Genomic DNA, 24,821 nt, shown 5'->3' with positions numbered 1-24,821 from the left:
ATGTAAGAAATGTGACAAATACAACAGCAAATGGGACAAGAAGACTTACGTGTCGTTGACCATCTCAAATGTGGAGAAAGAGGAAAACTACACCGTTGACATACACATGAACGTTGGTGAAGCTAGTTCCCCTAATATCACCGTACAAGTTAACCTGAGACCCCCGGAGACCATCGTACGTAAGTAGCTTCCTGAGTCTTAAAGTCTTTTACAAATTAGAGTGGTTGAGTGTTTGCATGCATCGATATTATCATTAAGATAAAATATATTTTATCTCGGCAGATACACACAATGTTCCTGACACAGCCACCAATCACCATGTGACAGCCGCCTTGTGCGTTATTTTCTTTGTCATCGTTGTTTCGGGAATTTTGTGTTTCCTGTATCGAACTGGCAGATGCAGAAGGACTCCAGAAGCCACAAAGGTGGATACTCCACCATGTCGGGACAACTTGATGACTGCATGACAGTTTAAAATGTGTGTTTCAGCAACTGTGTTCACTTGTGTGTATGTTTAAATATCTGTTGTTTATAAGTTGGGTGTGTAGCTTCTAGCATATGAAAAAAAAACATACTGCCACCTTTTTCACAATTCTTTGGGGTCTTTGTACATATTGATTTATGTAAATATAATTATCTGAGGTTATCAATAAATATTAAAAAAGGCACTTATTTGAACCCAAACCACAATCTTTTCCAAAAGTCATCAAGTAGTTGTGTTGCCTAAACCTAACCAAGTAGCTTTCGTTAGCATAGGCAACGTAAACCATGTGGTAAAAACAGTAACCATGGAGCGTTAGAATTGGCTATGAGTGTGTCAAAAAGTGACACCAAACAGTCCTGACCATAAACTTTATTTTAAAAATTGTTGGTGTAGTCACCATGATGTCACGCATTGGTTTGTGGTTTTTGTAGTTTTGGCATTTTGGCCGTCACCACCTTGGTTTTTAGCAACCAGCACAGGATGCTAGTGCTAGCCAGCTAGCTATCTTGGTTATTAAGGGGCAATTGTTATTTAAAATGAACAGCTGACTCCTTAAAAGTGTCTTTTAGTACAAGTGAACGCTAAAGAGAAATTCAAGACATTTTTAGGCGACTTAAATGTTATAGTTTACTTTAATGAAGTAAAAATACACTGTGAAAAGTTTAAAGTTCAATAATGAAAACACACTGTGAAAAGTTTAAAGTTCAATGATAAAAACACACTGTGAAAAGTTTAAAGCTTAATGATAAAAACAGACTGTGAACCATAAGGTAGCCCAATCCTTAATTAAGCATGCCCAGCTTTGATGTCTATTTTACATTAAATGGGACCATAATTTACAACATAAGGCCCATGCTATACTGAAGAGGACATGAAACTAGCAAATGAGACTAAACTCAGGGAAATGTTTACTGAGATAATAGTTCAAGTGAGAAGTGGGGTAATTTTCTCATAGACTTCTATACAATCAGACTTCACTGGAGTCGCCCCCTGCTGGCCATTAGAAAGAATACAAGTCATTGGCTTCAAGTTTGGAGGTTGTCGATATGTGACGGATAAGGAATGAGAACCTGTTGCAGCAGTTCAGGAACTAAAGATTCAACATATCTGTGGTTTGCCGAAATATATGGTACCTACATTTTATTTTTGTAAATGGGTTGTTATAGAAGTGCAATACAGAGCCTTTCATGTAATTTAACCCTATGGAGTCTTGGGCTATTTTGTCAATTTTTGAATCCTTTTCATCCTACCTGTCTATACCACTTAAAAATATTTAAATGCCATGTTGGTACATATTTTTTCAGCACAACCTCACCTATATGCCCTAATAAAAATAATATTTTTTTTATTCTGACTTACTGGATCAACATTTTGAACCAAAAACAAAACAAAGAAAAACCAACATAAATGTGATCTTGTGATTGTGTGTGATCCTGTCATCCAACTCTGGTTTTTATTCTAGTGGGACTCGATTTTATTTGTGTCTTGTGTGTTTAGCGTAACAATTTTGGTCATTTTGTGTAATTTTTAGTCATTTTTTGTCTTTTGTTGTGTCTTTTTTAGTTATTTTGTGTCTTTTTTTGGTCATTTTGTATCTTTTTTTAGTCATTTTGTGTCTTCTGTGTTGTTGTTTTTTGTCATTTGTCTCCTCAATTGTTTCTTTTTTGGTCATTTTATGTCTTTTTGGGTCATTTTGTGTTTTTTTTTTTAGTTATTTTGTATCTTTTTTTGGTCATTTTGTGTCCTTGTAAGTCATTTTGTGTTTTTTTTTTGTCATTTTGTGTCTTCTGTGTTGTTGTTTTTTGTCATTTTTCTCCTCATTTGTTTCTTTTTTGGTCATTTTGTGTCTTTTTTTTAGTAATTTTGTGTCTTTTTTTAATCCTTTAGTCCAACATAAAATTTGATTTTGTATCATTTTTTTAACTTTCAAAACACTATCATGCTCAATAAAGAATCTGCAAGTTTGCAAATGTGAACAAAGGTTTCAAATCTAACATATAAGAGGGTTACATCCAGTTCTATCATTTTATACTAAATATATTTACAGTAGGTCAATTTACAGTAGGGCTCCATGCTGCTTTGTTTTCTAGTCTGGATGGAGTCAACAAGTCAGGATTTGGAGCTTTTGGAGACTCCAGAGGGTTAATTAATTCTACAATGAAAAAAAACAAGCAGAGTAGGAAATACATGTGCTGGATATACTGTGTGTAGAATATGGTGTTGACTCTCTGTACATGTAGCAGTTATGGGTGATGGAACATATCTTAAAATAAAGTTTTAAAAATAAGAAGTGCTTCTTTGACCTAATGCAGCACAGCACACACACAGTCACACATGTGTACACACACACACACACACACACACACGCACTGTAAAAAAAAACAACTGTTGTACGGCAGAACTTTTTTTAACATTACGGTAAAAAAATATTGGCACTGACTTTAGATTTTACCATTAAATATTACAGTATATTTCTGTTAGAGATATGTTGTTTAGTACATTTTACAGTGAGAAAAAGTATTTTTTTACAAAAGATAAATGCAAAAATGACAGTGGTGGCTTGTATATTTATTACATTAAATACATATTACAGTGTATTTTACAATGGAGTATTGGATTTTTCAAAAAATAAAACTGTAAAAAATACTATTTTGGCTGATATATATATTTACAGTGTTACATTGTTACTGAAACTGAACCCATTTATCATTTTCCGGTCTTTTACTGTCATGGTTTAGCACCTTTACACTGTAAAATATACAGACATTTTTTACAGTGCGTGCACACACACACACACACACACACACACACACACACAAACACACACACGCACACACACACACACACACACACACACACACACACACACACATTCTTGTACTTCTATCTTTGTGAGGACCCTCATTGGAACAGTGAATTCCCTTGCAAGATTATAATAGTTTTGTATTTTTCATTAGTTTTAGTTTGAATTTTGTTGTGAATTTTTGCTTCCAAATCCAGTTAGTTTTAATGAGTTTGTAGAGTGAGTTTGCTAGTTTTAGTTTAAATGCTTTGGTTTTAGTTTAGTTTTTATTAGTTTTAGTTTTTTGTAATGGGGTATTTGTTGGGTGGGAGATTAAAAGAGGTCACAGTAAATGTTACCTTTATTTCCTTTGTCTTATCCATCTTTATTATGTATGAAAAAAGTTGACAAAGATGAAAATGAAGCACATTTTCACTATAATTTTAGTTAGTTTTGTAACAACACAATACAGTTTCAGTTAATTATCATTAGCATGTAACCTTTAACCCTTAAAACAGTCTGAAATCTCAAAAAAAGCCTTTAAAGAAGTGAGGACCGGCCGAAATGTCCTCACTTTGCAAAAATGTCCTCACTCTGTTGGTTAAAAACGTGTGGCGGTCCTCACTATGTAGGAAGTACAAGAACACACACACACACACACACAAACATACACACACACAAACACACGGCTGGTAGACACCAAGTAACAAGTTATTTCACACTTCCTCTGTACACCACACTTCCCTTTTAAGCATTCAGTCATCTGTCAGTCAGCCTGTCAGTCAGTCTGTGGTACTCGGCCTGCAGCCCATCTTGCAGGATGAAGGCTCACTTGTGGAACTGTGTGTTGGGATTACTCTGCATGCCTGCTGAAGTATTGCTCAGCTCCTGGACAGGTGAGTGTGTGTAAAAGAGATCAACAAATGCATAAGGTTTTAGTTTAACATCCAAAGCGATGAAGATGTTTGAAAGGTGAGCCTGAGTCATCTTTTCCTGTTTGTTGCAGCTTCATTCTGCAGTGCATCTGAAAGCAGTGTTGGAAAGATGACTCTTTATTGATTTCTTATTTAAGTACAGAACAAGTAAATTGTTCATTCATTCATTCGAGATCCCATTTAATTCAAAGGAATTTTATCAGCAAGCATCAAATGTCCTTTTAGTATTTAACTCTTGTACCTGGAAAAATTAAGATGACTTTAGCTACTTTATATACAGTTATTACAGTAGTCATTTTTGTAGGTGTCACCTCAGAGGTGGGCCCCCTCCAGGTGGTCACACGTTAAATCTGGGCGGTTATAAGATGATCAATGTTGCAGAAAAGAAGAAAAGTCAACATTTTGTACATAAATTAACTTCTAGGACTTTTCTGTAATTCTGAAGCATTTTTTAAAATATAGGACAACAAAGTCTCTTTGGGTCTTAAACAATAACTTACATTGAACAAAATAAGACTTGGTGGAAGTGCTAACAACTAATAGACATCTGAAATGTGACAATGATATATATGAAACAAATCGCAAACTTATACTGTTTAGAAACTACTGGTTTAATCTTTAATAAAGCACTGTATTCATGAGCTTATAGTCCTTTTTATCTATGTACAATATCAATCTAAAAAGTCATTTTAACCAATTAGAGAAGGCACAGACATGCAGGCCCCATAAAACCTGCTGCATAAGAGCAACACACACACATTTTATAGCCTTCTAGCCATGTGGTAATTGTGTGACTCTTTGTAGTTGTTTTGTGTCATTTTGTTATTCTTTTTGTCTTTCTTGAAGTAATCTTATATTGTATATTGCATATTGTAGTCTCTTTGAAGTTGCCTTGTATCTCTCTGTAGTCATTGTGTGTCTTTGTGGCTCCTTTTCATAGTTGTTGTGAGTCTCTTTGTGATCCCTTGCATTTGTTTTGTATCTCTTTGTAGTTGTGTGTGTCTCTTTGTAGTCCATTTGTGTTTTTTGTAGCTGTTTTCTGATTTTTTGTAGTGATTTTTGATCATTTTTCTTGTTGGTAGGTGTTTCTTTTAGTAACATTTTGGTACTTGCTGATGCTGAAACTTTGGCCACTCGTCTTGGGAGGCTAGTTCAGTAATCAAACTGTGCCTAAAATAGAAACACAGTACTCAAGAAAAGTCAAAATACCTCAAAGTTGTACCTAGGAGCTCTGTAACATTGGGCCTCATTCACCAATATCTTCTTACGAATCTTCTTAGATTCTTTCTTAAGTCCTTCTTAAGAAGATTTCTAAGAAGACCCTACGTCAGATTCATCAACGTGTTCTTAAGCGGCTGAATTGTTCGCACACTGCAAAAAAGCCAACTTGTATTTTTTGGCCTAAAACAGTGATTTAAGTTGGTTTAACTTGGAAATATAAATTATTGATATTTAGGGTATTAATGTAAGTTAGCACAACAAAGGAAGCCAGTTGTCTGCTCAAAAACAAGTTGGTGAGTTGTTGTTACTTATATCTTTAAGTTGGGGTTCACAACAAGGGACAATAGTTCTGCTAACTCTTATTTCTTTGTTGTGAAATTCGGTCATTAGCGAAAGCTAGCGGCTAGCTGATGCTAGCGGCTAACTGGTGCTAGCGGCTAACTGATGCTAGCGGCTAACTGATGCTAACGGCGCTGCTTGTTACAGCTATGAGAGTAGCCATTAGCGTATCAATGCTAACACAAAATTGTGGTCGCAACATTAGTTATTACAATGTAAAATTATAAGTTAGTACAACTTACAGTTGAGTTGACAAAAATCTGAATTCAGAGTTGAGCAAAGTAAAAAACAAAACTTAAAATATTTAGTTTAATTGTCAAACTTAAAATTTTATCGAAGTTTGTTGCCTTGAAATTTTGAGTTCACCCAACTTTTCTTTTTTTGCAGTGCAGCCGTGTTCTTAAATTGATGAACGCCATCTCCTCGTAAATATATATATATATATATATATGATTTCCAATTTACTTGATTCATGTTAAAGCGTTGGCATATTTAATTAAATTAAAATGAAAAATGAAAAAAAAAATGAAATTAATAAATAAATACATAAATATGACATAAATTTCACTGTTATGTATTTTTTTTAACTTAACAAAAGAAGACAACACAAGCATGCCAACATGTCAGCACTGAAATGTGCTTAGGAGTACTCCTGAGTGTTCCTAGGATTTGTTCTTACCTAACAAAAACCCTGGATAAGAAAAACATTCATGAATGCCACAATCTTCGTAAAATCTTCGTAAGAAGGACTTAAGAACAAATTTGTTATTAAGAACGGTTCGTGAATGAGGCCCATTGTCTGAAACCATGCATTCGTCCTCTTTATGAATTCCCTTTACACTGAAATGATCATTACAAATTGTGGCTTGCTAATGGTATTGTTATCTCTGTCGATGAAGAGTTCAGGTGAAGTAAATTAGTAACAGTCCTTCTCTCCCTCACAGTTTCTCAAGACCCCTTGTCCATCTCTCTAATGAGAACCAACTCAGCCGCTGAGATCACATGCACCACATCATTGCCTGACCCGTTGGGCTTTGTCCTGTACAGACGTTTCAATGGCGAAAGGGAACTTTTGTACTTGTCCTTGAGCAACGGACGAGTGACCAAAAATACAACAGCTGCAGAATTTGTTGGCCGAATTCACGTAGTAAATCATCAGATCAGGAAGGGCCATGGGTTCACCTTGCGGCTGTCTCTACTGTGGCAGGAGGACACAGACTTGTACTACTGCAGCTGGAAACACTTCAGGACAGAGACGAAGACGGTTGAAACCATGCCCAGCAAAGGCACCAAAATCATTGTCAGAGGTGAATAGAATTATTCTCTTCCAAAAAACTCCCCCATATGTTGTTTGTACAGAGTATAACCCTGTTCAGTCACTCTGACAGAACCCATTGGTTTTGAAGGCTTTAGTTGGTTAGTACCAGGTGGCAACCTCCATGTCTGAGCATGGAGGCCAACCAGGAAGTGCCTTAAGCTGCATTCTACCGAAAATTCCAGCAGGGGGCGCTAAGTTTGGCTGCAAAAAAAAAATCTGCCCATTCATTTCAGTGCAAAATTTGAAAAACTTTTCACTTGATTTACTACCTCAGAAAAAAAAAATCAGGACAACACTATGGTCTCAAGATGTTAATAGTTCTAATAATGGCCCCATTTAGAAGAAAATAGAAGATAAAGAATCTTATGATTTGGGGCGTGGCTAGCTTTGATTGACAGGTCACTAACAAGGCGAGCCGTCATCAGGAGAGAAGCAGAGCAATGCGTATCCACGGCAACGTGTCAATAAAGTTATATAAAACGTTATAGAAAAGGGTACGTTTAGCGGTTTGGTCTCATAACTTTGACCCTTTCACTGTATTTTCACTTAATGACAGTTTATTTGAACGTTTTGTTCAGTAAAAATGTCTTGTTCAGCGTTTGGTTGGACTAACAGACACTCCAAGGAGTTGCTGCTCAGTTTTCTGAGGTCAGTAACGTACATTTTGTTTTTGTTTGTTGCTAGCCAAAACTAACATCCCAGTTAATGCTCCAGTTAATGCTAAAATTAATTAGCAGCGGCTTCTCTCAGTCAGGTTGAGGTGTAGAGAGGCGTGTAGGCAGATATGGTCTGCTCCGCGTATCGGAAACAAGATGGCGACGCAAGATGGTGACGAGTGTAATGCTGAACTCGATGTGTCCAACGGGCCACAAACCAATGGATGACGTCATGGTCACTTCGTCCAGTCTATGGTTAGTACAGGACAGTTGTAGAGTGTCATTTAGACCAATTAAACACCAAATAATACATTGTGAAATGGTCAAAGTAAATCATAAGGTAGCCCTGCCCTAAAGTATACCCTATGTTATCCTCTCTGCTACTTGAAAATGGGACCATATTTTACAAAATGGACATCATGCTGTACTGAAGAAGACTTGAAACTAGCATTTGAGATCATAAACTGATTAGGAAAATGTTTATTGAGGTATTTAATCAGGTGAAAAGTACGGTAATTGTCTCATTGACTTACATACATGTTGATTTCTTTTTGCAACCAGTGGACTCGCCCCCTGCAGGCCAGTGGAAAGAATGCAGGTTTTAGGCACTTCTGCATTGGCTTCACTTTTCTGGGTCGGAGGTTGCTGCCTGATTCCTACCCATTTTTACATTTATCATTAACTAGTACCCTCTCTTGATCACAGTAATGATAATTTGGGTCAAAGGGGAAATGGGGTTCCATGAGTCTAAAAGGGTTATAGATAGAAAGATTTCGTCTTGTGTCACATTATCGTTGTAATCAGATTAACTTGGGGCATGACATGCCCTACTCCGCCTCTGATTGGATTGCCCTGATATTTCTATCTGAACCTTAACCAATGTTACTTCTCTCGCCTAATCGTAAAGGAGTTTTACACAAGAGGTAACAACAGAGGATGTGATAGCTAAAGGTCAAAATTGTTATTTTAAGTTATAAATGTAATTTAACAACACATCACATCATAACATACATAACTACTGTAACCTCTGTAACTTTCTTAAATAGCTCAGAAGTTATTTTACCCCAAACTATGTTTCTAAAGCTTAACCATGTTTTTTCCCCCCAAAAAAGTAACCATGTAGTTTTGTTGCCTAAAACTAACCAAACAGAGACCATTTTACAGCTTTAACCACATGTTTAAAACTGTGACCATTATGTTTCCAGTAGAGCACTCATTTAGGAAACAATAGGAACAAACAGACACATATGTGGTCCTATGGTTTGGCGGACTTGTTGAAAGAGTCTTTTGTGTTCAAACATGGACACAGATATACAATTATATTTTAAAAAAATCTTAGTGTTTTGTCTTTGTTTAACTTTTTTCTTTTGCCACATTTCCCTCACAGAGAGAGATCCCCAGGAACAATGCGGCATCCACATTGTGGATCTCGTCTTGATTGCCTTGTGTGTGACATCATTCACTGTCATTTTGATCCTCTGCCTTGGAGCACTGATTTGGAGATGCAAACGTGTAAGTACTGCAGTTAGCTGATAAACCTGCTTTCATAAGTACATAATTACAGTGCCATGATGTTCCAATCAATTTATTTCTTTGTGTTTCTACAGTTTAGAAAGCACTTCAAACCAGCCAGAGCAGTCAATCCACCCAGACCCAATAGGCCCCAGCATGTCTGTGCTCAACAGGAAGTTCAACATTATCCCTACTTAATCACGTCTACAAATCCTTTGGACTTCAGGGGCATTCTGTAGTGCTAAGAAACAATGCATGAAAAAAAAAAAAAAGATTTATCACACCAAGGGTTATCACAAAGATCAGATATCTTTTGAGTCAGCAGCTCAGCTCAGCAAAGATGTCTCACTTCTTGCTCTGCTTTCCATTTCCTTTTATATTCAATTTAGTGTTTTGTTTGCAGAAAAGTGACTGAGCTACCACATCCTGGCTGATGTGAGGTGTACAGGTGTGATGCGTGTGAACAGTGTCGGTGATTAAAAACTGCAGAGCAAGCATTTTTGTTTTTCTATATGTTCCATTACATGTGAGCTTGCTTTGTTGACATTTGCAGCATGCTTATTTTATATGTTTCCTTTGTGTCTTATAAATAGTGTTCTTTTGAATGTGAACCACAGTTTCTGTCTGAATTGATATGTACATTAAATATAAACTTTTTCCAATGTTACTGTTTCTTTATAGAGACTCAAAATGATAACATTGAAAAATTATAAATGCATCCTTATCCTAGAAGAAAAGAAAGTCCACCTCAAGAAAGCATTTACATATGATTAATTTGCATCGTCGCATCAACTTACTTTCACAGTAAATGGTGATGGACCTGCACTTATATGGCACTTTTCTATTCGTTTTGCGGCCACTCAAAGCGCTTTACACTACAGACTGCGCTCATTCACCCTTTCACACACACATTCATACTGGTGGCAGAGGCTACCCTAAACGGTGCCACCTGCCACCATTGGGAATTCATTCACACACCGATGAACGCGGCATTGGGGGCAATTTGGGGTTCAGTATCTTGCTCAAGGATACTTTGACATGGAGGCTGCCATGGTCGGGGATCGAACCACCAACCCTCCGATCGGTGGGCAACCCGCTCTACCAACTGAGCCGCAGCTGCCCCAGTAATGCCAGCTGATGAGGGGTCAAGCTCAAATGTCTCAGAATTAACTGCTTTAATGTGCACTGTATTGCAGCTGGTAAAAAATATAACATGGAATTTATTGGTTAAAAGTTGTCCCAATTTCACGAGCACAGAGAGAGTGCTGCCGTGGTTGAGTGAGCTCAACATCAGTGAAGAGAGGGAACGGCGATAGCAAGAAAATGCAAACAATCCAGGAATTAAACACTGTTTTCTGATTGTTTCACAGCGGTTAATGTCTATAGAACAAATAAGCACCCCTACACCTCTTATTATGATATGATATTATATTTATTTGGTAATGCAAGCTGTCAATCAGTGGCAGTTCCCATAGTGGAAAAGAGGTAATTAACTTTAAAAAAGTGGTCAGCCGTATTATCAACTTTGAAGTGTTTATAGAAGCTAAGTCGATAATCAATGATGAATAGGAACACCGCTAACATGCTAAAAAATCTGTTCGGTTCTTTTTGATCATTTCGATTTGAAAACTTTCCATTTGATGGAGGGATTTCTGAGATGGCAAGTGCTGTTCTCTTTCATCCCTTGCTCTGTATATCAGAGAACTAGGGTTACCCTTGTAACCTAAAGTACATGAATTAGTTTGGTAATATATGTCATTTAATTATAATAATGCTGTTTTTTTAACCAATTGTTATGGCACCAATGCCAGCTAGGCAGAATCATAGACTGTATATAAATAATGGACGTAGTCACTGTGACGTCACCCATTGGTTTGTGGACTGCCCGTTGGAAGCCTCGAGTTCAGCGTTACACTCGTCGCCATCTTGCGTCGCCATCATGTTTCCGATACACGGAGCAGACCATAATTGGACTGTGGCGGAGCGCGAGGGATCTGACGACACTGACTACAGCCTCTCTACACCGGCAACTCGACTGAGAGAAGCCGCTGCTAATTCATGTTAGTATTAACTGGAGCATTAACTGGGATGTTAGTTTTGGCTAGCAAAAAAACAAAAACAAAATGTATATTTCTTACCTCAGAAAACTGAGCAGCGACTCCTTGGAGTGTCTGTTAGTCCAACCAAACACTGAACAAGACATTTTTAATGAACAAAACGTTCAAATAAACTGTCATTAAGTGAAAATATAGTGTGAAAGGGTCAAAGTTATGAGACCAAACCGCTAAATGTCCTCTTTTCTATCTATATAACGTTATATATAACTTTATTGACACGTTGCCGTGGATACGCTCTGCTTCTCTCCTGGTGACGGCTCGCCATGTCAGTGACCTGTCAATCAAAGCTAGAAACGCCCCAAATCATACGATTCTTTATCTTCTATTTTCTTCTAAATGGGGCCATTATTAGAACTATTGACATCAAATTGTCTTGAAGAAGATTTTTTACTAGCGATTGAGACCATAATGTTGTCCCTGAAAATTTTTTCTGAGGTTATAAATCAAGTGAGAAGTTTTCAAATTTAGCACTGAAATGAATGGGCAGATTTCTTTTGCAGCCAAACTTAGCACCCCCTACTGGAATTTTCGGTGAATTGCAGGCTTTATGCACTTCCTGGTGGCTTCCATGCTCAGGCACGGAGATTGCCGCCTGGGCAGAATACAGAATAAAGCTCTGTCTGTCACACAATTATTACTACTGCTGTATAGAGAAGGCCTTTCTTCACACGGACGGTCTCTTTACAGCCACCTAATGTCTGCAGGTATTTGTTCCATCTGCAGTCTCTAGCTGGGGTCATGATGTCACTGTTGCCACAATTTTTCACAACAGATCCGCAGGTTACATGTCGTGCAACCAGCACCAGACTGTAACCACAGAAACCTCCCTACCCATGAGCACATCAAACGTGTTGTTTTGATTTGAAGGTCGAAAACATTTCTTCTGCACAATAACAGGTTTGTGGAGACAGATGCATTGAAAGCAGTTTATCACAAAACAGAAAAAAGTAATGATAATTAAAAATATATAATTTATTGATTAGTTGTTGCTTTTCTGTGTGTATTTACTATTTCTATATATACATTTAACATGTATCTATGTTTTTACAACCTAAACAAGTTTTGTTTTATTTTGTTTGTTTGTTTTTGTCTTCTTTTTTTTTTGCCATTCGTATTTTAGTTCACATCAATATCTAAGTATAGTCTGGACCTGTAAGAACTTTTAATAATTTTTAATTTCATTTCATTTCATTTCATTTTTTAATTTTTTTTATTTTTATTTAACTTGCCATTTCTTAACTCCCACTGCCTTAAGTTGAATGATGTGTGATATGTGCCTATTTTGTGTGTGAGTATGAGGACTCTATACTGCAAACACTTATAACTCCCTCCGGACTGTTCTCTGTGATCTGGCACCACGTCTAAGTGTGCCACAAATGTGACAACTGACCACAAAATTACCAAGGTGTGTTTCACTACACTCTGCTCTTGGCAGAGTGCACATGACTGCAACCATGGTTCACGGAAACAGAGCCTGCAGTGTCCTCTAAATCAACTTGTGGAGGCAACACATACACTCTGTACAGATAAAGTACTTACAGCTGCTGAGTCAGACAGAGAGGGTGTTCACCTATGAAAGTAAAATGCATTCACTAGAATAAAAATCTGTTGGGTTTTTTTGTAGATTATATTAGAATTCTGAGAAAAGTTTCCATTGGGAATAAATCTGGTGTTTTTCTACATTAACATCAATCAACGAGACTTTATTTGTATAGCACTTTTCATACAAGAGAGATGCAAGCACAAACTGAGGAAGCTCCAAACATCAACATGGAGCAGTGAGGAAACACTGGAGGCAGCTTAGAAATGAATTAGATAAAAAATAAAGTGAGGTAAGATAAAATAAAATAAAATAAGATAAGATTAAAAAAATAAAAGTAAATAATAATACCAAATAAAAAGTAAAAAAAAAAGCTAGATAAAAAAGATATAAAAAACAATAACAAACATGAAAACACTATATAATTAATTAAGAAGTAGGGCATGATAATATATATATATATATATATATATATATATATATATATATATATATATATATACAATAAAAAGGTTTTTTTAAAAGCTAGATAAAAAAAGATATAAAAAACAATAACAAACAAGAAAACAATATATAAGTAATTAAGAAGTAGAGCATGATGATATATATATATACATACATATATATAAATATATATTTATGTATTATCATGCTCTACTTCTTAATTAATTATATATTGTATTCTTGTTTGTTATTGTTTTTTATATCTTTTTTATCTAGCTTTTTTTTACTTTTTATTGTATATATATATATATATATACTTTATTGTATATATATATATATATATATACTTTATTGTATATATATGTACTTTTTATTTATTAGTCTATATATATATATATATATATAGACTAATGAAAAGTAGCTAATAAATAAATAAAAGAGGAGATGTTATAACACTAGGTTGCATGAGCAGAAGTCTTCAGTTTGCTCTTAAAAATATGAACAGTCTCTGATGCTCTCAGGTCTTCAGGAGGCTGTTCCACAAACGTGGACCACAGTGAGAAAACGACGCCTCACTGTGGGTTTTAGTTCTTACTTTTGGTTTTATTAAGAGGCCACTCCCAGAAGACCTGAGGGTCCTCCAGGTTTCAACATGATATGTTTTCATGGGAAAATGAACAAGACACCTCCAGCAGGCTTTTTTTTAATGACAACTTTTTTTGATTTATGAATAAATAGTTTTGGTCATTCAGAAAAACAAGGAAACCATTTTTTTCCTTAAAGGTGCAGTCTGTCATTCTGGATGAAACTTTAGCCCTTATGCTACTGTCCCTATGTTTAAGAATTTATTTTATTTTCAGTAGCATCTGGTTTAAACCTAAACTCACTCAATCATAATGAATTATAATTTTTATCCTACGCTCAAATTATTTCCACCACGAGTTCAGATTTGTCAGCTTTTACTTACTAAACATTAACCCTCTGGAGTCACAAAATGATCAAAAAAAGACACAAAATGACTAAAAAAGAAACAAATGAGAAGACAAAATGACCCAAAAAACCCCACAGAAGACACGAAATGACTATAAAACACACAAAATGACCAAAAAAGACACAAAAAGACACAAACACAACACAAATTGACTTACAAAGACAAAAAAATACTAAAATTGTTATGCTAAACACACAACACACAAATAAAAGTCCCACTAGAATAAAAACCAGAGTTGGATGACAGGATCACACACAATCACAAGATCACATTTATGTTGGTTTTTCTTTGTTTTCTTTTTGGTTCAAAATGTTGATGCATTAAGTCAGAATAAAAAAAAATATTATTATTAGGTTATATAGGTGAGGTTGTGCTGGGAAAAAAAATACCAACATGGCATTTAAACATTTTTAAGTGGTGTATACAGGCAGGATGAAAAGGATTCAAAAAGTGGAACCTTGTACTGGATTGCCGTTGTCCCTCGGACTGATGGGAGTGTAACACCCGTAAGGTGCAACCTTGAAAACAGTCTGTTTTGATTAGAACACTAACTATGTGATAAAGTTAATATTTACACGGGTCGGAATGTGTAAATGCAGCTAACTGCTGGCTAGTTGAGAACACAGCGCCTGTTAAACTAGCAGGAGAGATAAACGTGTCTCACCTCTCAGTCCACAGTCACTGTCCACAGCTCGAGGCACAGGCAGTAATGTGGAGCTGGTTAGCAAATAAAAGGAAAACACTACAGTGAATTTAACTATTCATTGCTTTAGCCTGTCTGTAATCTGGGAGGAAGATGAGCGGTCATAAAATGCTGTTATCCGGGTTGAAGTGGACTTCAGGAAGAAGAATCCGGATAAGTCGGCTTCATGATGGTGAGACTGTTTAATGATTCATATGTTCAATACAATAATACTGTCAGTGTCAGCAACACGCTCCAAACCCGCTACAAAACTGACTCAATTATCATGTGTCTAAGTTTCATTTTGACAATGTTACATACTCAAAAAACAGAATAACAGGAGCGCTACTGGTGTCCCTGAATGCACCGGCGCTCTTGCAATGGGTAAACCTTGAACTGAAAAGAATAAAATGCAGGCACTCTGGTGGATTGACAAAAGTTAAAAACCCTTTATTTTACATGGGTTACATCTAAAAACACCAACGCGTGTCAGCTTGCAGCTTCCTCAGGATGTTTTTAAATGTAACCCATGTAAAATAAAGGGTTTTTAACTTTAGTCAATCCACCAGAGTGCCTGCATTTTCTTCTTTTGAGTTCAATGTTACATACTAGTTTGAAAATATGTGACACCTCTAATGAAGTGACGTCACTCAGCAATTCGGCATAACACCCAATGCATTTGTCTTAGTAAAATACAATATTAAACACCGTTATTCCCAATGAAGAGTGGTATCCTAACCCAGTGGTTCTCAAATGGGGGTAGGCGTACCCCTGGGGGTACGTGAAGGCACTCCAGGGGGTACGTGAGATTTTAAAATATACATTTAAAAAGTATCATTCATGCAAAAATCCTTTCAAAAATAATTATTAATAAATATTTTAGAAAAATATAAGTTTAAGTTCATAAAATGAATTTTGTATTCAGTAGGCTATTCAATTTAATTCTCCTAAAAACCCAGAGTGTCCCCCCTACCAGGATGGTTGGACCCAACCTGTCATATGCCACCTGGCATCACCTGTCAATCACTAGAAAACTCGCGGTTGAAGCGTAGCAGTTATAGTTTTAAATGCTTATATGTTCACTGTTTTTACTACATTAGTTTGAATCACTACATTTTAGTGATGAGAAGTATTAGCAATAAATTTAGACATGGGTTATTAACATTTAAAATGTTTGAAATAGTTTTTTATTTCAAATTTCTGAATTTTGTATGTGTTTATCAGTTCCAAAGTTTAATAAATCAGACACTGATGGCACAGCGCTCTGTTTTTAAGTCTTTTTTTTTTTTTTTAACCAAAAATGCTTTGCCCTGGTTAGGGGGTACTTGGCTGAAAAAAGTATTTCACAGGGGGTACATCACTGAAAAAAGGTTGAGAACCACTGTCCTAACCTTTCCCTGGCTGTTGTGCACTAATCATGACTGCACATTTACAGACAATTAACATCACAAAGGAAAACAAATCAAAACATCTTGAGATTGGGTCTCATCTGTCACACAAATGGCACTGTAGAGGGTATTACACATATTTTATCTGGTTCTGTATTCCCCCCCAAAAAAATAAATAATAATAAATAAATAAAAAGGGATAATTTAGATAATAATAGTGTATAAGAGTCTTAAGCAATGTAGTCTGTAACTGGGGCCCACCTTCTCATAAAAACAGGTACTTTTAGCTGTAATTGGGCAGTCATATATTCCATCATGTAAACATGTTTTACTTTCTGTAACCATGTGATCATGGGGGGGTCTTTCTTCATCCAATTTATAGTAATAATTTTTCTTGCAATCATCAACAAAATGTGTAATATATAACATTGTTCTGTGGTAAACAGGTGGTCGTTTTCTACAATTCTAAAGAGGATTTTGTGCTTCACTGATTCTGCAGGTATAAATGGGAAGGCACCTTTTTCCTCTTGTACCCCAAAAGTGTGTATTGTTGGAGGCGGGCCAGCAGGTTTCTACACAGCACAGCATTTGATCAAGGTATTTCCTGTTCGAGTAATGTAGTACACAAGGCCATTAAGATTGTGTAATATGGATAAAGGTTATGTCATTTTATCTTGAGATATTATTCTGGTTATGTTTCTGGCATCCCAAAGTCAAATGAGCATTTTTGTGCCTGGAACAACTTAAATATTTTATTGCAAAATAAAATAAATAAATAATAATATATCTTCTTAATCTGCCCAAATCTTATTTGACTGATTTAATTAACTATTTTTGCTATTTCAAAACCACAATGTTGGACAGTATTATTGTCATTATTGTGTTTATGTATGAAAACAACCTACCTCAATTATAATTAATGTCCCTCCAAGGTTATAATAGTTTGGGATTTATCATTAGTTTTAGTTTGAATTTCGTTATGATTTTTGTTTTCAAATTCAGTTAGTTTTAATTAGTTTTTAGAGTGAGTTTGCTAGTTTTGGTTAGTTTTTATTTTTTGGAAAATGCTTAGTTTTAGTTTAGTTTTTATTAGTTTTAGTTGTTTTGTAATGGGGGTATTTGTTGGGTGCCAGATTCAAAAAAGTCACAATAAATGTTTCCTTTATTTCCTTTGTCTGATCCATCTCAGCCCCAATAAGTTTATTAAGTCATAAGATAAATGAAATAGATTTCATATCAACCAAAAGGTTTACCTATAAAAAAAGTTCACAAAGACGAAAACTAAGGACATTTTCACTATAATGTTAGTTAGATTTAGTTAGTTTTGTAACCAAAAAATAAAGTTTCAGATAGTTATCGTTTTTTTTTAAAACTCGTTTTTATTTTTATTTCAGTTAACGAAAATGTTTTTTCATTTCTAGTTTGCATAATTTCATCAGTTTTCGTTAACTATAATAACCTTGTGTCCCACTAGGAGTGTGTGGCGGTGTCTGGATCAGTAGAGACCCTGTTGTCTGCCTGTATTTTCTCTTATTATTTTAGCATCAGCAAAGAGCCTTGCTGTTGCTACTCATTACCTGGTCATCAAATAGGGCTTCTTTGTCTGGCCCCTTAGCATTAAACACTGACACACTGCACAAAGGACAATCTCATTTGTATTATATAAAGCAGTAGTTCTCAACCTTTTCGAGTCGCAACCCCCAATTTAACATGCATGTTGTCTGCGACCCCCGCTCACTGAACAGAATCTCACACACACAGTTCAGATCACCCAGAAAAGAAACAAAATGACCACAAAAAGACAAAAAAAGACACAAAATGGCCACAAAAAGAAACAAAAAAAGACACAAAATGGCCACAAAAAGAAACAAAATGACCAAAAAAAGGAAACAAAATGACCAAAAAAGACACAAATTGACCACAAAATGATAAAAAAAAAAAAAGACACAAAATGGTCAAAAAAAGACACAAAATGACCAAAAAAAGATACATTAAGTGACCAAAAAGACTTAAACACATTAACACATGAACACTTTAACACAGTGGAGACAGAGCTGACTTCCAAAATGATTTGGCGACCCCCAGAAATCATCTCACGACCCCAATTGGGGTCCCGACCCCAAGGTTGAGAACCGCTGACATAAAGAGACAGAGTTGGACATGTGGCCGTGTGTTTACCCTTGTCTCTGTCCTCTAATGCGGTCACAGTATGGTGCTTTGTCAGTCAGTGTGTAGATTTGACTGACACACAGATACATACACACATAGCGAAAGCTTTTATTCACACAATTCCCCCTGTTGGGAATCACTGGTTTAGTGTAAATCGCTTTGGATAAAAGCCCTATATAAGTGCACCCCATTTACCATTTAGAGGTGTGAGGGTGTTTATTTATGCTTTAGACATAAACTGTTGTGAAACAATCAAAAAACAGTGTTTCATTCCTGGATTGATCGCATTTTCTTGATATTGCCGTTCCCTCTCTTCACTGATGTTGAGCTCGCTCGACCACGCCTGTGTTCGTGAAGTCGGGAGGAGAAGACAACTTTGAACTGATACATTCCACATGTTATATTTTTAACAGCTGCAAAAACAGTGCACATTAAATCAGTCAATTCTGAGACATTTGAGCTTGACCACTCAAAAAGTAAAGATCCTGTCGGAAAATTCTGATGTTTTGATGTTCCAGATTAGCCTGGGTATACCCATACTGCCTTGCACGCTCGAATTTCATTTCGAACCTCCAGGCAGTCTGGCAACCAGGGAGGTTTCTTAGCTCGTAGCGAGATCACCGGCGTTACAGTAGCGGGGCTATTAGCCGCTAGCGGTGCTATTAGCCGGGGGACAGCGGAGCCCCCAGAGACCTGCAGCAGCTTGTTTATTGCCCATAAAATCAGTGGATGTGTGTGGCTGAATGACATGAGGGGGAATAAAGCATGAAAATAAATAATCTTGCAGAAAGCGAGAACTGGAGAAGCAAAGCAGCAAGCAACACTCTCACAGACACACACAACAAACATCCATTTCTGTTGCTCTACTACGTCATCTGGTATAACTGATCTGATTGGCTAAGAGCTACCTACAGACGCTTTTGATAGATATTCTTAGCGCCCAATAAACGGCTCTGGAGGATACGAATACGAAAACTTTATTATCCACTGAGTGGAAATTCCTCTTTGGTTTCACCATAGACATGTCTCAAAACCTCATGGCTAGATCTCATTTGAGATTAGTCTGGTGTCAGCCAGGCTAATTCCAGATAAAAAGGTGTTTGATTTTGGCACAAAATATTGTTTGCTTGCACTTTCAACATTTTAGCCTACAGGCCCAAAACAGAGATTAAGGACTGCACCTCCTGACTGCCGCACCCTCACAAAAACCCCTGTTTACTCTAGCTTTCATTTCTTGCTGATACTTATAACCACACAGGCATGGTACAAGTAGGACAGGAAATTAGTAACTGAGCTCTTTGTATAGACTGAGGTCTTTTTTTGAGTCACCAGGCTGGTACAAAGTACACATCGATCTCATTATACATCTTTATTCAAAAGCATGAGCTAGTGTGGGTTTTTATGTTCCCAGCCATGTTAATGCAGCTGAGAGACTTTGATGTTTTCTCTTGTGGTATCTCAAGGTTTTATTAAAGGAACATATAATAAAACAAGGCAAAATATTTTAGAATCGTAATGAACAGTCTAAATTAGCCTAACTTAAGTGTTATTTAGACCAGTGTTATGAAAATGGCTTCCTGACCTCTTTTAGTTTCATACGATATTTTTGTGTAATTAATTAATCTTAATTAACGCGTTAAAGTCCCGGCCCTAGTTTTTACGTGTTTAATACTTGAAACACAAAATAAACACGTTAAGATATTTCAGTCCAAACTGACGTGGTGAACCAACATTGCCATTCACAGAGCCACTCTCACTAGCTTAGCTAAGAATAAGATGTGACATTCTGTAACTCAGCAAAAGGGTCATAGTAGCCATGTTTCCTTTAAATTGAAATTGCAAAATTTTGAAATGTTGCAGTAAAGCAAATGCGAATTAGGGACGTTTCCATCAACTGGTTTAGAGCAAATAAACAAAGCTGCATAAACGTTCTTTGGTCAGAAGGTGGCAGTGTAATGTGTTGCTGTTGGCTAATCCATCAGTAAACAGGAGAAGAAGACGAGATTGGGCATGAAAGAAAAAATAATAAACAGGTTCCTAATCGGACAATTTTGGCCACCCATGAGAGAAAATATTTCTTCGAGAATGAGATTGAATTGGTCAACTTATAAGAGCAGAAACAGCTAATCAGTCAAGAGTTAAATGGTTGCTACATCAGAACTTATTCGGAAAAGGTTTTCATCTCCCATTTAGCTCATTAACTACAGTGGCTTGCAAAAGTATTCATCCCCCTTGGATGTTTCACCCTTTTGTTGCTTTTACACATGAAATGGTCAAAATAATTTGGCCTTTTTAAAAAGGTGAAAACAGATTTTTTTACAAAATAGTATCAATTAATTAAAAAAATATATCAGATCAGCTGAGTACAGTTGATGTGTGTCAAGTGTATAAAAACATGTGTCTGGGAGCTCCAGTTTCTGGTTCATCACTATTCCTGCTACAATAACATCCTGAAGACAAAAGAAAACTCCTAGCAACTCAGAGAAAAGATCATTGAAGTCAGGAGATTGATACAAATGGATGGATACCATCATCAGCAGGTAGCGCTCTCGCCTCACAGCTAGAAGGTCCTGGGTTCGATTCCCTGTCAGGTGTCAAGAAGCTGTCTGCTAATTCCGCATGTATCGGAGGAAGCATGTGGCAGTTCAGGGCTCTCCCCAGACCGACAGGGATGAGGTAGCGCCCAGGATCATGAAATAGGACAAACTGGGTGATAAATAAAATTTACGCTTTTGAACGTAAATTACGTTCAAATACGTGATTCACATAACTCACGTAAAGAACATTACTTAAGTTAAAAATGGTTTACTTTTGTTTTCACACAGGACACAAACGCCGCTTTCCTTGGGAAAAATCTTGTTCGAACCGTCCGCCACCCCAACCTCCAACCGAACTTTGCTTGGCTGTCAATCACTACTACTTTTTAAAAGGCCAAATTATATCGACCATGATTTCATGTGTAACAGCAACAAAGGGTGAAACATCCAAGGGGGATGAATACTTTTGCAAGCCAACTGTTATGTGCATTTTCGAAAGTTTTTAAAAGCTTGCAGTCTTTCCACTGATTTCACATTTCCAACAACTGAAATGAAACTGTTTTACATGTTGTGCCTTTCTTTCCTATTTGTCCTCCCAGGCCCGTCAAGATGTTGAGGTGGACATTTACGAGCGGCTGCCCGTCCCCTTCGGACTGGTCAGGTTTGGGGTGGCCCCCGATCATCCTGAAGTCAAGGTCTCTACTCCTGAATTGATGTGTTAGAGCAGTGATTCCCAAGAGGGGGGGCTGCCAAAGATCCATGGGGGGTCGCGAAGCCCTCTTGATTTTAAGGGATGTAATAAATCTAATGTGTTAAATATAGATGAGTCAGCATGTAATTCATTAGTGGAACAAAAACAACTAAATAAGGGCTACATTTAACGTTTATTCATTTATTTAAATAGAAAAATCACTGGGGGTGGTCGCCAAAGTTTACAATGGTAAAAATGTGGGTCCCTCAAGAAAAAGGTTGGGAACCACTGTGTTAGAGAACAGACACTGTTTGGGTATTAGCAGTACAATAACAAGGCAGGTTACAGAAAACAGCCAGGCTGCAGGTTCTTTGGTATGCTGTAATGCAGGGTGACTAACACATGATTAATTTGTCCTCTCTGATTATGAGCTTTGATGAATTGTACTTTCAGTGCCAGACACGTCTGTTACAGCAGTTGGATTGAGAAAAGAAACTAAGTCAACACCTTGGACAAACATGTTTACTGAAGTATTGGCAACAGTGTGTGATGCAAGATAAGTTTCATTCTTTCAAGGCGGTTTCGCCAAAACTACCATCCCTTCTGACTGAGAATTCCCCGGCACGTTTAATGGAAAATAAACAATCACTTAAAATTGTAAACAAAGAGGATGCATCATGTGAACAATAGTGATCAAGCTTGGCAAGTGAGTGAAAGTGAAGCAAGAGGTAATGTGGGGGCGTGTGATGGATTTATGGTGATGATGACAACGTCAATGTTCCCACATTAACAGTAGCTACAGGCATTTAAGTGAAAGTGAAAAACAAAACAAGTTAGTTGAGGAGAGATTGCTCCCACACAAGGAGAAATGTGTGCCTTTCAGTCTCAATTCTTAAAGGTATAGTTCAACATTTTGAAAAATACGCTTATTTGCTTTCTTGCCAAAAGGCTCTGCACATATAGCACATGTCTGGTTTAAATTAGGGATGGGGATAATTAATCGATGATTGATTTATGGTCTTTAAGAATTTGGTCGATCACATGGAATTTAATCGATCTGTGTATTTTTTTAATTTTAATTTTATCTATGACTGCGTATCATTTCTCACTGAACTGAAGCACGCTGAGCGTTCAGTTCTGCAGCCGTGTGACAATAAGCTGAGAATTAAGTTGATAAAGCTCCAGTTTGCAAACTGAAAATTGCAATAATAATTCTAAAACACACAGAAACAACAGTATTAATTTGAGCAAAACTATCTTCCTGTATCAAACCTTGCTAGCATGAATGACTAGGTTTAATTTGATCCAAAACTTATTTAAACACAAAACACATTTAAATATGAAGATTACTGTGAAAACTAACCTCATGCCTCTTTGGGGGATAAAACATTGAACTCCTTGACATTATCTTTTACAGTTTAATCTCAGTTGATTTAGTTTCACGATCGACAGGATCAAGTCTCTTTTCATCCTTTCAAAATAAAAGCATCCATTATCAAAACAGGCTTTTGCATAGTACTGTAAATACATCTTTTATTTTGCCCATGTATGCATGCAGCGAGAAATCTATTAATTGATCATGAACGTTGTAGATAATGGAGTTGGCAGGGTTCTTCCAAACGCTCATCCCTAGTGTAAATACATTTGAAGATTACGATATTATGTTTTGTGATAATGTATTAATACTCAAAAACACAGTAACTTTTCAATGAATAGTTTGCATGAATGGATTCTTATCGCACTGGTTGCACAAAAAGCAGTGGTGTGACGTTGAATGTTGCAGGCTCTGTGATAAATGCATAAAAAAAGTCAACTTTTTGACTCAGTTTTATGCATATTGTGTTCTTTTTACTATGACAGTTTCCCTAAATTTTCATTGTTAAAAATCACAATATAAAGTGTTGCTTACACAATCGCAAAATACTCATATCGAATCATAGCCATAATGTGTATCATCTCGCCAGATTCTTACCAGAACACAGTCCAACTGGTAGCTCTCCCTCTAATTAAAAATATTTCCAAATATGTCCACTTATTGTCTTAAAGTTGTTTGCTGTGCTATGTCCCAGAAACATGCTTGGTAATAAAACTAAAGTGCATTGGCTTCTTAAACAGTTTCTCCTAAAATCCAAAATACGTATTTTAAGCCACTTTAAGTCCAACTATTGTTCACATATTTGTTTGGTTTTAACAGCTGAACTAATATCTATGTGTAAAAAATGTCATTACAGTCTGTCATCTCACTACGCCATCAGTCCAAATGCTTTTACCCAACACACAAATCATACAGAACCTGCCAAAGAAGCATCCTGTTTTATGTCATTTGTCACAAAGTCATTAAATGATAGTTGTCTGTACATCCATTGGCAAACAGGAACTGGTAATAGCTCATTTGGCCTTTTCTTTCTCCAACTCTTTTTATTGATTTTCCTTATTTTGAACATAAAACATATCAGTCACTATAGACACTATACACATTTACAAGTACACGTTTACATAAAAAGGTCATTTAAGTTGTTATGTATCTCAAAATGAAAAGTAGAGGGGTAAAGGAGATTAAAAAAAAAATCAAAAAAAAAATCTATATATATGTACCCAAACATGTATCTATTTTAATGGCACCAATTGGAGCAGTTGTTTTGTATCCAATTTCCTCTTGTTTTTTATAACATACATTAACCTAATTTTAACATATATATATATTCTGATCTTTTCTTCTCCTCAGAACGTCATCAACACATTCACACAGACAGCCAAACATTCACGGTGTAGTTTCTATGGTAATGTGAATGTGGGGAAGGATGTGAGCGTTGGAGAGCTGAAACAAGCCTACCATGCAGTCATACTGGTAAGAACATGAAAACACACTGCGCTGATTGCCAGTAACTCTTGTTTTTTTATTTAAAAATAATCTTTATTTCTCAAATTGTGATCCCTCAAGGATATGCACTGCTTCCCAGCATACGGAGCTTTATGGGTGCACCACTAGTTGTTGTCGATAGGTGATCTAAAACA

At 36.4% G+C, this 24,821-nt stretch overlaps 2 protein-coding genes across 3 annotated transcripts in view; both read left to right on the top strand.

Moving 5' to 3' along the window:
- The first annotated feature begins 4,032 nt into the window (after positions 1 to 4,032).
- Positions 4,033 to 9,874, top strand: LOC131959994 (uncharacterized). 2 transcript variants are annotated; one of them, XM_059325204.1, is made up of 4 exons: positions 4,033 to 4,162; positions 6,706 to 7,068; positions 9,123 to 9,247; positions 9,651 to 9,874. In XM_059325204.1, exons 1-4 carry the CDS (start codon positions 4,087 to 4,089, stop codon positions 9,660 to 9,662), a joined length of 576 nt encoding a protein of 191 aa, XP_059181187.1. In that variant the 5' UTR covers positions 4,033 to 4,086; the 3' UTR covers positions 9,663 to 9,874. The 2 variants fall into 2 exon arrangements, with proteins under 2 accessions (XP_059181187.1, XP_059181186.1); XM_059325203.1 differs by having other exon boundaries at positions 9,343 to 9,874.
- Positions 9,875 to 14,803: 4,929 nt separating this feature from the next.
- Positions 14,804 to 24,821, top strand: part of fdxr (ferredoxin reductase) — a 28,211-nt gene continuing 18,193 nt past the window's right edge. The window contains exons 1-4 of the mRNA XM_059325048.1: positions 14,804 to 15,214; positions 16,909 to 17,006; positions 21,715 to 21,810; positions 24,532 to 24,654. Of these exons, the coding sequence (XP_059181031.1) occupies positions 15,136 to 15,214; positions 16,909 to 17,006; positions 21,715 to 21,810; positions 24,532 to 24,654 (396 nt within the window). The 5' untranslated portion in view covers positions 14,804 to 15,135. The remainder of the gene's footprint in view (positions 15,215 to 16,908; positions 17,007 to 21,714; positions 21,811 to 24,531; positions 24,655 to 24,821) is intronic.

This window comes from Centropristis striata, chromosome 21 (assembly GCF_030273125.1).
Source record: "Centropristis striata isolate RG_2023a ecotype Rhode Island chromosome 21, C.striata_1.0, whole genome shotgun sequence".
Classification (NCBI taxonomy): domain Eukaryota; kingdom Metazoa; phylum Chordata; class Actinopteri; order Perciformes; family Serranidae; genus Centropristis; species Centropristis striata.
This window is presented reverse-complemented; position numbering and strand designations above follow the sequence as displayed.

What these genes read in the sequence shown, in the direction of transcription:
- LOC131959994 (XM_059325203.1), top strand. Translation starts at nt 4,087, where the DNA reads ATGAAGGCTCACTTGTGGAACTGTGTGTTGGGATTACTCTGCATGCCT. An exon ending in CACCAAAATCATTGTCAGAG is followed by an intron (nt 7,069 to 9,122) that starts GTGAATAGAATT and finishes TTTCCCTCACAG; the next exon opens with AGAGAGATCCCCAGGAACAA. An exon ending in TGATTTGGAGATGCAAACGT is followed by an intron (nt 9,248 to 9,342) that starts GTAAGTACTGCA and finishes GTGTTTCTACAG; the next exon opens with TTTAGAAAGCACTTCAAACC.